Here is a 13,978-nt window from a genome sequence, read left to right on the forward strand (position 1 = left end):
GTTCCCCTTTTCTGCAGAAACCAAGAATATGAGGAAGGGTTTCATACTCTTTGCAATGGCGGCAACGGGATTCTTGGCTTCTACCAGGGACACTACGTACTGCGATGACATTGCAATTCATTTTTATAGCGTTAGTCCATTGGGAGGTAGAAAGGCTTTCTTGGTTTGATTATCAGTAAAGAATAACTGGTGTTACCAAGAGACTGGCAAATTAACTGAAACAAAAGTCACAAACATGTTTTTTAACAATACTGAATACAATTTTGAGGTATATTTCGTAGTTTTTGCCATAAAGGGAGTATATTTCGTGATTGACATATTTCACACAGTGATCCAAGTTTCGCGTTATTTCACGAGTTTGCTTTGTTTAAATATTTGAGGTATCTGCAAGGGTAAATTTAACAGTGATAGTAGGTGCGGAAAAAATCGTTTGTATCGTTATTACCAAAGAATATGGTATCTAATTATAAAATAATCGAGGAAAAGTTACAAAAGACGAAACGACGTCGAGTCTTTTCTGTTTCCGAGACACTGTTATGTACGTAACACGTGTATTGCATACCATTATTTGCATGTATATATATATATATATATATATATATATATATATATATATATATATATATATAATTTGAACTGGTAATGGAAATTACGAGACAACGGCTGAACGGATTTTAATAAATGACCCCTCATTTTGAAGCTTGACATCCAAGGATTTTCAGAAAAATAGTAACTTTTACTGAAGCGTTAGTTTTCCTTCATAATTTTCCTATTTTCCAAAAATCCATCTTTCATCAGTTTTGAGAACTAATTACATTTCAGAATAAAACAAAACACACACTACAGTAAACAATATTACACAGAGGCCATGATCTGCAAGATTGCTGACATCTTTAGAGCTCAAATTCAATTGGTTATTAAAAACTTCAAACTTACTAAAATAATTTACAGGTCTGTTTCTGTGGTGTGTAATTTTCTGAGTACAGCTGTGTATTGGATATTAAAAACTACAAAACTTGAGGTGGTTTAATGATATTATTACCATTAGAAATTAAATATTATTATAGTTAATGCAATGATGTGACTATTTTTCATTAATTATACACATTAATGCTACATTGATGATATGAAAGTGAAACGTTTTGGGGTTATATAAGTAGATGTAGAGAATATCTTAAATTAGATCTTCATTTCTATAATTTACTGAGTGGCGACTATACAGTATATATATATATATATATATATATATATATATATATATATAGTATATGTTACTGAAAACTATAAAACTTGCGTAAGATAAAAATATTATTAAAAATCAAATATTTTTATAGTTATTAATCAAGTGGGGTTGGGTCTTTTTCATGTATTTAATGGCGGTGTGGTGTAGATATTTATGTGTGTGATTCTCTTCAGTATTGGTTTGAGAGAGTGCAAAAATTAGAGTTCCTAAGGAAAGATCAAAAGGTATTACTTACTATAGTCTCCCGATCATTTCAGCAAGTTCTCTTAGCAGGATAAAATGATTTTACCCTTTACATTTCAAAGTAGTTCACGACACATACAGCAGCTATACCAAGATGCTATATCTATTGTTCGAAAGCATAGTATTCTTTTTAACTTCCATCTACAATTCACAATGACCTGAAATAGCTATTGCTTTACTCCCACATGAAAAACCCACTGATCATCCTGACACTGTTACTTGCGTTTTCGCGTTCAAACTCAAATACTGAAGGTGTATAGATTCAAGAAAAAGTATTTGGCATAAAAAAACCGTACAGAGAGAGTATGTTTCATTATTATGGAAGCAAATAACTTTCAAAATGTCTGGTATTCTTCATTGAAAATAAATTTGAAAAATGTTTATTTGAACTTCTAATGAACTTAGTTTGCAGCATTTGCTACACAAGCCACTAGTATTTTTATAACTGCGAAACACTGTACAATCTTATGATGTTTTTGCATTTAAAATATAGAATAAATGTATTTTCCAAAAGCTTTGCATATAAAATAAATGACAAATAAATTTAAAAAATAACTTAATCAAGAAGCTCTAATGAAATGTAACATTACAGCTAAGCCAGTTTTATAGGGAAGTGGGTTCTTAGTAAGGGAGAAGAGAGGCAGTTAGAAGTACCTCAAAATGAGATTCTTTCGATTTTACTAGGCGTGGAAAGAAGAAATTACTTAAAAAATAACTATATTCATTCACGACTTACAGTAGAATAATGGAGAATAATCGTCCTTCCTATAAGAAATACGTTGATAGTATTACAGAAGAGTACCTACCTAAAATATTTTACATAATACTCCACACGAAAACGACTGAACATAGGTCTAAGAGACGGAAAAGTAAGTGATGTCTCTTGCTACTAAAAAACTGAAAAATAACTAATAGGCCTAAATAAAATCGTTTGCATACACAAGATTAAAAATTATACCAACACAATAAAGTCCAAACTTAATAATGAAACAAGCCTGAAAACGAAATAAAAGCCCGATTCTTAGACGGAAGAAGAAGAAATTATGTAAACATATATGGATTGTGTAAGTGAAATTTTGTCGATTCCTTGAACATTCTCATTTTTAAAACGAAAAAAAAAAAAAAAATCGATGCAGCCCTGTTTTCTTGCTTTATGCCACATAATTTGACTGGGTTATTGTTAACGGTGACAAAGATATTAGCATCGCCAATGCTTCCTTCATCATTATATTCGGTTGCTGTGACAGATGCGTTAAATTTGGACGGATAACAGATCAAATTAGAGCATTTCGTTAGTGTTTTGTATACCTAATGACTACCATTAAGGTAGGTTTATATAAAGGCCAAGGAGTGCAGGCTCTGTGTACAGTTAAACAACAATCCCAACGATGAAGACGGTAGTACTTCTCGCGCTGGTGTTGGGGGTGGTGACAGCGGACCAGCTACCCCTCACCTTCACTGTATATGGTAAGTTAGGTTAGGCATACTCTGGCCTCTCCATCTGCGCAGTCCACAACTTCGGAGAAGCAAGTAGTCTTCAACATAGGTACTTACTTATGGCTTTTAAGGAACCCGGAGGTTCATTGTCACCCTCATATAAGCCCGCCATAGGTCCCTATCCTTAGCAAGATTAATCCAGTCCCTATCATCACATCCCACCTCCCTCAAATCCATTTTAATATCCTCCCATTTACGTCTCGGCATCCCCAAAGGTCTTTTTCCCTCCGGCCTTCCAACTAACACACTATATGCATTTCTCGATTCGCCCATACGTGCTACATGCCCTGCCCATCTCAAACGTCTGGATTTAATGTTCCTAATTATGTCAGGTGAAGAATATAATGCGTGCAGTTCTATGTTGTGTAACTTTCTCCATTCTCCTGTAACTTAGTGCCAGAGAATCAGTCCCATTCCGAGGCTTATTGTTTGGTTTCGTAACAAGCTGTTTTTTTACGGTGATGGGTTGATAGCCCTTCGCCCAACCTCCAAGGTGGAGGACGACACCTTATCGGCTGTCCACGACTGCTTATTCAATATATTCGCAGCTACCCTTCATATCTGGAGGCCGTCTCCTCTATCCGCAACCTAAGGACGCGCCATGCCGTGGTGATAGGGACCCACAATACATGGAGTCTTCACTATACGCAGTAAAAACATTCCAAACGTAGAAACTAACTACATAATATGTTTTTGCTATGGCAGAGCCCTCATCTTGCCGTTAATCGCCCCGAATTTACAAACGTGTCTCGTAGTTCGTCAAAGACTATCCAGAGTGCACCACGGGCGGTGGGTCTGCATTACATTCGTAAAAATTGGAGATGATAATTATTTTGACTTCCTGGCAGTAGCTCATGTTATTGCTTATAGTACACACTAAGTATTTAAAGCTATCCATTTGCTCTACTGCCATATATTAAATGAATACAAAATATCAAAATGCCAATATGCCATTGTATCCTGTGATAAATATTTATTCAATGTAATCACTACCATCACCATCACAATAATAATAATGGTGATAACTAGGGGGCGGATGTTGATGAAAAGTCATCATCTTATTTTTCACATTAGGACGATGCCTATTACTATAGAAATCCTTTCTATGCTAATAACATAAAAAAGTAATTTCTTATATTTCATTTTTTTATGTTTTTCAACTAATAGGTCATTTTTATATTTTTTCGGCATTTTTTGGTCATTTTTAATACTTTAAAGAACTTTTAGATCATTTGGAATGCATTTTACTTTCTTCTTTACCGATAGGTCTGTTAAATCATTTTCTAACCGAATAGGTCAGTAGTAATTACCTACTGAATAAGTGAATAACAGTGAAGTTTGAGTTTTATAGTTTGGAAGAGACTCTAAATTCCATCCCTCATTCCACTTAAGGTTTCACTTTACACAACGGAAGTAATATAAAATGCTTGACAGCAGCTTAGCTTAAGTGAGGACTTCAAGGCTACTGTTCTTTTTTCGGTACGAGGGGGTCTATAGAATTTGTGTTTGGAAGGGGGGAAACTTTCATCATGTCCTGGAGAGAACGTTGTGTTCTCAACACAGTTCGGAAGGGATATCTACTGTGGTAGACAGTATTTTTAACACAAAGATTGCAAGAATGCACGCTGCGCCCACAATTTATTTTGTCATTCACATTCCCTCATCTGGAAGATCTGGTAATAAAAGTGAAGCGCGGAAAGAGGAGGAGACGGAGAATGAAGGCACTGACATGGACCAGCCCTGATTTAAACACATTGTGAACCCTCATTAAAACTATAATTTTCCCTAAAATCCTTAATTTTGTTGCATGTTCTTTTCCTTTATCTTAGCCAAATTCCAGGAAGTTGCCTCCTCTCTCCGAGATTTGCAGGGCAGTCATTGAAATAAGGTGACTAATTTTTAAGAAGTTGTGGTGCGAGTACGGTGAATAATATTTAAATGTCATTTTCTTTTAATTTCATATCATTTTTCCTTTAGTTTAAGGGCATTTTAATGATCATTTTAAGTAGATTTTTAGGTCATCAACATCCGACCCCTAGTGATAACTGATGATGATGATGATGATGATGATGATGATACTAACAATAATTAGTTTTATAAATTAAAACACATTAGGCCTACGAAGTAATCAGAGAAGTTCTCAGAAAACAATCATTGCAGTCATGGTGCCAGCTCCCACATAAAGGCAAAGGTGTTTGTACATTTGAAGAATGCCCCAAAGCCAACTCCTGGATCTCCTCTAAAAAGTGTCTTTCGTCCTCGGAATACATCAATGCCATCAAGATGTCTTGCAACGTCATCGCAGTGAGATCTGTCTCTGGCAGAACCTTCAGTACTACCCGTTGTCGCCATCCCGGCTGCAGCAAGACTGAAACACTTGGCCACGTACTGGGGTTCTGTAAGAAGGGAGAGCTACTGCGTAACAACATACACCATCGTGCCTGTACAGCAATTGCCAACCTGCTAAGAAACAGAGAATGGGAAGTACATGAGGACATTCATTGTGTGTCTGAAGATGATTCTCATAGAAGAGTCGATATAATTGTCATCAATAGAAGAACCCAGAAAGCGATGGTCTTAGACCCTACGATTTGCTTTGAACGAGACACAAATCAAACACTGCAGATAAATGGTGACAAGCGAGTTAAATATGTACCTTGTCTTCCATACCTCAGTGAAAAATATGGCATTTCACTTTACAACTGGGATGTTACAGGCTTACTGTTTGGAGCGAGGGATTGTTTACCAAAATTTACATGTAATATCCTTAAATCCTTTCAAATTCCCTTTTATGAGGTTCAGAAGATCGTAATGGAAATTCTGAAGGCCTCTCTTCAAATTCTACACTATCATCTATATGTTAATACGTAAATTTTTGTTTTAATGTACAAATCGAATCATTATTTTGCTCGTTTCATTTCCCTTTATCTTTTATATTTGTTAATTCCGGATCCCAGTGGTCAACCTCACTTGAGGACGGATGATTTGAAATAAATCTTAGTAGCATATTTTTAACCCTTAAACTGGCAAAACTTCATTTCTCATACTAGTTTATTAAACCTTGTCGGACTGTAAAGAAAACAACTATCGCAATGTTCTTATTTTATATGTTGTACAATATTATATTCAACTTAAATAATAAAATAAAAGAATACCAAGAAAAATATTATGAACACGTACAAAGAATGCCAGAATACCGTGTATTCCTAAAAAGATTCTATAGTACAAACCCAAAGGCAAGAGAGACAGAGGAAGGCCTACGAATAGATGGAGAGATCAATTTCTTTGAGAGGACGGAACAGGTCGAAAGGCCTAATCCCTGTTGATGATGATGATGATGATGATGATGATGATGATGACAATATTTAAAGTATTGTGAAATTTTAATTTTCCTACCAATCTTTTTTCTATTGTTCTATTAAAATTATAGCATACTAGCCGTACCCGTGCGCTCCGCTGCAGCCGTTAGAAATAAATATAAAGTAATTACATAATTAAAATAGGACGTTTGATCCAGGGAACATTCGTGTTTGATAGAAGGATAAATCGTTTATTATGTTACTTAATTTAAATTGTATTTAAATAATTAAAATGCGATCATTTTGGTCCAGAGACACTCATTTGGTGCAATGACAATTCCTTTAATATGTTTCTTAATTTTTATTACATGCAACCATAGTTTAATGAAGATTGACATCATTTAGATTTAATGTGTATATTTTATTTTACTTGTTATAGGTTCCATTGAATTACGGTAATAACTTAATTTTAACCCTTGTTTTCTACGTATACAGTAAATGGCGCTTGGCCCACTATGGTTCTGAACCCTTCAAATAACTTAAATTATATTATATAATATTACATATTATATTATATTATATTATATTATATTATATTATATTATATCAGAAGTTACTGTAATAATATTATAGCATTATGTCCATCTAGAGAAACTATACTTTCCAATGGTGAAATAATAATTAATTATACAAATCGGTTAATTTAGCTTCCGATATTACTTCATACAAACACACAAACATTCTCTGTAGGCTATCTTTCATAGCTTTCGATTGTTGCTGTCCAAGGCCCCTTATAGACGAAGTCATTTGTTTTTTAATTCATTACACGGCCTTAGATGGCAGTTATTTTAATTTTGAAACTCATTTATCTCATGAAATATCAGGCCTATCAAAATTTTTCAAGGAATAAAACTTATCGGAAATTATTTTCAAAGAAACTTTTGTTATGATAAATGTTTCACAAAAATCAATAATAAGCGAGATATTTCGATTTATTTAATTCAGGCCCCCTTATAACCCCCCTTTTAAATAATGTATTTTGAATGCCATATAGCCTAAAATCTAAGTTACAACGAACTTAATTTGTATTCCAATTTTCATCGAAATCGGTTCAGCCATTATCGCGTGAAAAGGTAACAAACATACAGACAGACAGACAGGCAGGCATACAAACAAAAATTTCAAAAAAGCGATTTTCGGTTTCAGGGTGGTTAATTATATATGTTAGGACCAATTATTTTTGGAAAATCGAAAATTACCAGAAAAATTTCGGCTACAGATTTATTATTAGTATAGATTGCCTATTAAGCTGTTTTATCCTATAGGATACTTTGTCAATTTAACTTCATATAATAAAACTAATACTCAAGCTACATATTTTGCAAATTAATAACATTTCTTTTCGTTGTTTCAGGTGTTGTAAATCCTGCAAGTGTCGTGCTTCAACATCCAGCTAATATAATTAATCCACTACCCAATGCAATTGAAGAGCTCCAAACTCGCTATGTCCCAAGCCCCGTTTACACCCGCTTATCTGGCCTTCCTTTAGTTAACATTTACAGAGCGCCAAACTATCAGCCGTCTGTTTACCTCGGTAATCCTATTGCTCCATCTCATTTGGGAGCTTACAGCGCCCTCTTATCTCCACCTGCTTACTCCTCACCTCACAACCTCCGTTATGGATCCCATCTCAACTTGCTGACCCAACTTTATGCTCCGCCACTCAATCAGAACAGGGTAGTCACGAGAATATACTCCGGCCTGGATAACATTAGAAATGGACCCGTGACCATCTTGGTGAGGAGCCAGGAAGATCCAAATAAACTGGTTGCAGTTTACGTTGAGCGTGGTCTCGAATCTCTAAGTAAGTTCTTCAGCTTACATATGTAGCTCATATTACTGCGTGGAAAGACTGTAGAGAAACCGCAACGCGGCAAACCGGCTCTCGGCTGAGCAGCTCGCAGACTCTGCTTACAAGAGAACCTGCTGTCGATGATACGCCGCGCAGTATCACAGTACTAAATATGGCCTATAAGCAGTTGAAACATTATTTGTTTATTCAAATTAAGGAAGGAGATGCCGAAACCGTCTGCCTTCTTGTTTCAAACATTTTTCGCTTCTGTTTAACAAGTGATGCATCACTCGTTGTAGTTCCCGTGAAGATATAGAGCGGGCGTTCTCAACCTGGCGCTCGTTTAATGACTTGGTGCTCTCGTCATAGAGTAACGAAGTGCTCGCGAGCAGGAACGCTTCTGGGGTCTTTTTTTTCAATTCAAACTTTGTTGTACGAGGTGGAACAAATAGCGTTCCTATTTATCCATTATAATATCTTAGAAACCTAATAGGCCTACTCGTATTTCACATGGTGTATAACCTCTTTTAATTTAAGGAATTAGGTACAGCTTACAGCAGTAAAATTTTTGTAAATATTCAACTTTTTTTTTCCTCCATTACTGTATCTTGTACAATAATGAAAATTGGTAGGTGTAAAACACTGTCCTTTTGCTATATGAAAAAAATATTTTTACTATATAAAAAGGATTATTTATAACTTTTTTTTTTTTTTCAAAATTCAAAATGATGGCAGTTTGCTGTGCAGTGGTGAAGCATTTCCCTCATAACTCCTAAACTTGTTAACTTTTTCATGTTCTCTCCCTTTTATTTTATTGCTGAAACTCATGTTTACAATACCATGCTCTTTCAACTACATTCCTTAATAAATAAGATTTTTTTTATTTTGTGTTAGAAGAAAATACTGATATTCGACCTTTCTTAAATGAATTTATTTTTTATCACAATCTATCAAAGGTAGAGAAGTGATCTTGCACCATATTGTAGATATGACATGCATAAATACAGACAAAAAATTTCATCACAATATTGGATAGTTTTTTAGTTATATGGGAAACGCTTCATCGCTACACACTGAACTGAATTTAAAAAAAAAATGTAAATATTTTTTTTAAATTGTAAAAATATTTTTTTCATATAGCAGAAGGACAGTGTTTTACACATACTAATTTCCATTATTGTACAAGATACAGTAATGGAGGAAACAATGTTTGAATATTTCCAAAATTTTACTGCTGTAAGCTGGACTTAATCAGAAAAATTAAGATTATTCAAGAAAATACTATGGTTGCTCATGAGAAAATTCAGTTGGTAGATATCCTGTCCTCCTTAGCGCTGAAATATTTGTTTTGAAAGGAAAAATACATAGCCTTTGTAGAGCAGAAGATGCAAAAACACGCTCCAAATACTGCAGAATATTTCTCTCAAATGTCTGGCTTATGAAATACCTCAATCTGTCTAGCTTATGGACTACCTCAATCACAATCACGATTAACTAATTCACATCTGCAGGACTGTTACGTGTAGCTACAAGCGACCTGTCTTTGTATATCACTAAAATTTTGTGTAACATTCAAGTTCAAGGATACCATTACCCTGTATGAAGGTTTTAAAATTTTATTTATTTAGTTTATGTATTCATTTAGGCCTAATCTAAACATATTCTATTTCATGGTGCTCGCTCACCTAGTATTACGTATGGGCGGTGCTCACAATCTTCAAAAGGTTGAGAATCCCTGATATAGAGGCTTATAGAGTTCCCCAAAGATAAAAGGGAGAAAAGTTAGGTTGGGGAATCGAGGGGACGACGCATTCCTACTGATAATTCAAGGGGTGAGAATGATATACATAGTCCTAAGCTTGTCTATGGTCCTAAGCCACAGAGACAAGATTTCGCAGGAGAATGTATTGAAAGTTCAGAGTCCAATGCTATTAAGTGCGATGTCATAATTTCTTCAGAACATACTTACGTCATTTATTGAATTAGTATACTTAAATTTATGCAAATAAAATAGTATTTTTTTAATAATGAGCTCGCCAAAAACTTTAACAAATAATTTATAATGAAAATAATCTTTTTCAAAATTCGTATTTTCTTGAGAACAGTCTATACACGTTGTACTACATCAATGAGGCACTTCCGAATACGGTTTTTGCTTTAACTATTTCCCACGTAACTTCACAGCCCGCCTGGAGAATATTTTTTCTCATGAATTGTGGCCCGGTAGTTATCTTTGGATTACTGTTTATTGTATTTGATTTATTTATACAAGACTCGAAAGCATAGGGCTATAAATTTAACCTCCCAACTTATTGTTAGCCAGGAGGGGGCGAGTCCGGTGATGGGGTGTCAGCTCTTAAACGTCAACAGAATGGGCGACAACAGATTTCTAAAGGAAATTTTAAATTATCGACCGAAGGAAAAAAGATCCTTGGCAGATCTCTAAAGAGATGGACAGAAAACAAGATCGTAACAGGCCACTCGGCCTAATACTTGTCATGATGATGATGATGATGATGATGATGATGATGATGATGATGATGGTAGTGGTGGTGGTGGTGGTGGTGGTGGTGGTGGTGGTGGTGGTGGTGGTGGTGATGATGATGATGATGATGATGATGATGATATTTGATTTCATTCTTCCATCAAACTTGCTTCCTAGTTCTACCACTTGTTTAACACAATCTGTATCTGCCAATGGATAAAGGTTGCAAATGCAGTAACTTATACTAACATCACAGTCTAGTATATACAGTCACGAAGCTCAATATGTAGTAAATATGCATCCATGGATAGTTGCTAACCACTAGGATCGCTAATGTCGCCTCATTACAGACAATGCGTAGTACCGGCACAGTCTATTGTTCCTAGCACCCTCACAACTCAAGCTTCGTGACTGTATGTACTAGACTGTGCTAACATGATGATGAATTTAATGCAGAAATTAGTATGGATAGATGCGTAAATATATGTTTATTTATAAAAAAGATAAAGGCTGCATGTTTCATAAAAAGATAAATACATTTTAATTAATGGAACCTTAATAGTACATTATGCAACGAGCCTATAATGAAGGTAATTAAGAAGTGAGTATGGATATTTATGAAACGAGCGCAAGTGAGTTTCATAATTTTCATACGAGCTTCTTAATTACCATTATAGGCGAGTTTCATACGACTTTTTATGCTCGACCATATTTCTAACTTGATATTATTAATTTTATTGTATCTGACCCGGAGCAATGTCCCATATGTTGTGGGATGTGCGCAGACGCCAAAGTATTGATTTTTTCCGAGGAACAGATGTGCACATTGACCTTGCTAGGCCATAAGAACCTACAGAGATAACATTGAAATAAAATTAGACATTGAAAAACGAGATGACAAACTGAATTTATTTGAATATTATTTACAATTAACGCTAATTATTATAGTAACAGAACATAACCTTCTGCGACAGTATTGGATTTCCAGCCTCCGTGACTTTTCGCTAATTCTCTTTCGATTGCATATCCGAGAATAATCGATACTTGCGGTTTTATAACGGTAGAAAGCTGACCTGTCATTGGCTGAACAGTTGTAACCTGAGTCGTCATTGGCTGAAAGACCTGACCTTTAATGAGTAGGTGTACTTTAATGACATGCATTAAAGGTCTGCTACCAGGTGTATAATTACTACATTTCGGCATGGTCGAGCATAAAATAATATGCGCATGATAGGCCTACATATTTTCATAATGCCGCTGCACATTTCTTATTTTAGCAAGCTAATAACACTTTTAGCACAACAAACATCTAATGTTCTCCCTTTTTTTCACAAAAAAAAACAAATTATTATTCTTCATATTCTTTATGGAAATAATATTTTCTTGCCCTATTAGATTAACTTCCTTTGAAGAGATATTCTTTCTTATTAAGCCGTCGCTGGTAACTACGCGAGTTAGCACATTGAAGCGTGTTAACAAACCCTGCAGGTATAAGTAAATTAGAAGATGGAGGCACAGTACAGTCATGAAGCTCAATACGTAGTAAATCTGCATCCATAGATAGTTGCTAACCACTAGGATCGCTACTATCGCCTCATCACAGACAATGCGAAATAGTACCGGCACTTTCTATTGTTCCTAGTACCCTCATCAACTGAAGCTTCGTGACTGTATGCCTATATACTAGACTGTGGTGGAGGTTGAAAAGTTGCGTTCTACAAGTTCTAAATGTACTACTTTTATCGACTGCTGACTTAGGGTGCTATTCAGAAAACGGTGTTATAAGTTACGCTTGTTTTTTTAATTAATTACAATTCAGCACCTAAACCCGTTTTACTGTTTTCTAGTACATAATCAAGGGGAGACAGCAGCCCTTCGAGAAGCACTTAAAGCCGGCGAGGGAATCAAAACAGCATTTCTGTTCAGTCCTGCCAACACTCCAGCATCGTCACTGAATTTGCCGATAACACGTTATGTTATTCCTGAGGGAATGAACCTGGCTCAAATTGCCTATATGGCAGTTCGATCCCCCAACACTCCATTCTTGCTGCTAGCGGATGAAAACACACCATGGGCTTCTGCAATCAAGACTACATCACAAACCTATGAAATTGGTCAAGTCGAAGTTTCAGAACAAAACGTGAGCATCATCCCTAGATTCCCAGTGCAACCTGTACTTGTTCCTATGAAGGCGGGAAATCCAATGATTAATCCGCAAATTCCAGGAGCTTCCGTTGCTCCTTCTACCCAAAGCGAGAAGACCAACGAAGCCCCACCCCAAGCTGCCTCTCCACAAGCCACTTGGATTTAACCGAAGACTTCTGCAGTTGCTATTTTGCTATTTTCAATGTCTTATTTTGAGTAATTCACAATCTCTTGCTCTTAAGATGGTTTTCCTTCTAATTATTAAGTCAAAATGAACCAGCTACTTCGCTTTGAATGCCGTATGGGGCACTCTGAAACTGAAGCATCGTCAGTATTTTTGATACTTTTTTATTTAAAGAACATACTCTCACTAAATACTTGAGAATCGACTGGAATTATCAAAAAATGTACTTAATCAACCGTGTTTTTATCACTGTCAGTTAAAATTAAACAGCTTTTTTCACTAACTGCAAAATATGAATGCAATTTTGTGAAACTACGGCGTTTGATTTCACACCAAATATTTATTATCAAACACGAAGTAGTTGTTACGGATTTGCTTGTGTTACATGAAGTTTATATAAAATTGTACCTTTCGTACTTATTAAAATGCATAATGAAACACGACTATCTCTTTTATTATGCTTTACCTCGTCGTTGCTGCGTGATTTATACCTGTTATTTTTAAAGTTGGATCATGACAGTTAAGCGGCCGAGCTTGAAACTACAGTGCTATGTTGCCAATGTTGACTACCACGCTGCCAGCTGATGGAAGCTAGCGATTGACGTTAAGATGGCTGACGTTAAAACATTCATTGACAATCGATGCGAAGGTAAGAAAACAATACAAAAATCGACAGAGAATCAAACACGAAACGTACCAATGCTAACATTGTGTACACAATATATGTCGCCAAGAGAGCTATTAAGCACTCGCCACGTGGGAACGGTAAGTTTGGAAACTCAACCGTTGTTACCATAGCAACAGGCCTACCACGCTATGTGATATTCAGTTGTTTTTCCGACCGCAACGCTCCTGTCATGTCCCATCTTCCAAAAAAATAAGTATAAGGCATCATACTTTCGACTAGTATCACAAATGAGCGCTGGTTCGACTCTTTTTTATTTTATTTTATTGGGTTATTTTACGACGTTGTATCAACATCTAGGTTATTTAGCGTCTGAATGAAATGAAAGTGATAATGCCGGTGAAA

The 13,978-nt window shown here is 35.6% G+C and overlaps 1 protein-coding gene across 1 annotated transcript; it reads left to right on the forward strand.

Moving 5' to 3' along the window:
• Window positions 1-2,866: 2,866 nt before the first annotated feature.
• On the forward strand, window positions 2,867-13,391 carry LOC138708601 (uncharacterized). The gene is made up of 3 exons (XM_069838711.1): window positions 2,867-2,953; window positions 7,697-8,146; window positions 12,467-13,391. Exons 1-3 carry the CDS (start codon window positions 2,875-2,877, stop codon window positions 12,928-12,930), a joined length of 993 nt encoding a protein of 330 aa, XP_069694812.1. The 5' UTR covers window positions 2,867-2,874; the 3' UTR covers window positions 12,931-13,391.
• Window positions 13,392-13,978: the final 587 nt, after the last annotated feature.

Source organism: Periplaneta americana, chromosome 11 (genome assembly GCF_040183065.1).
Source record: "Periplaneta americana isolate PAMFEO1 chromosome 11, P.americana_PAMFEO1_priV1, whole genome shotgun sequence".
In the NCBI taxonomy this organism is placed as follows: Eukaryota; Metazoa; Arthropoda; class Insecta; order Blattodea; family Blattidae; genus Periplaneta; species Periplaneta americana.

Coding starts and splice junctions, on each gene's coding strand:
- LOC138708601 (XM_069838711.1), top strand. CDS start 2,875: ATGAAGACGGTAGTACTTCTCGCGCTGGTGTTGGGGGTGGTGACAGCG. Junction 2,954..7,696: donor CCTCACCTTCACTGTATATG/GTAAGTTAGGTT, acceptor TCGTTGTTTCAG/GTGTTGTAAATCCTGCAAGT. Junction 8,147..12,466: donor GCGTGGTCTCGAATCTCTAA/GTAAGTTCTTCA, acceptor ACTGTTTTCTAG/TACATAATCAAGGGGAGACA.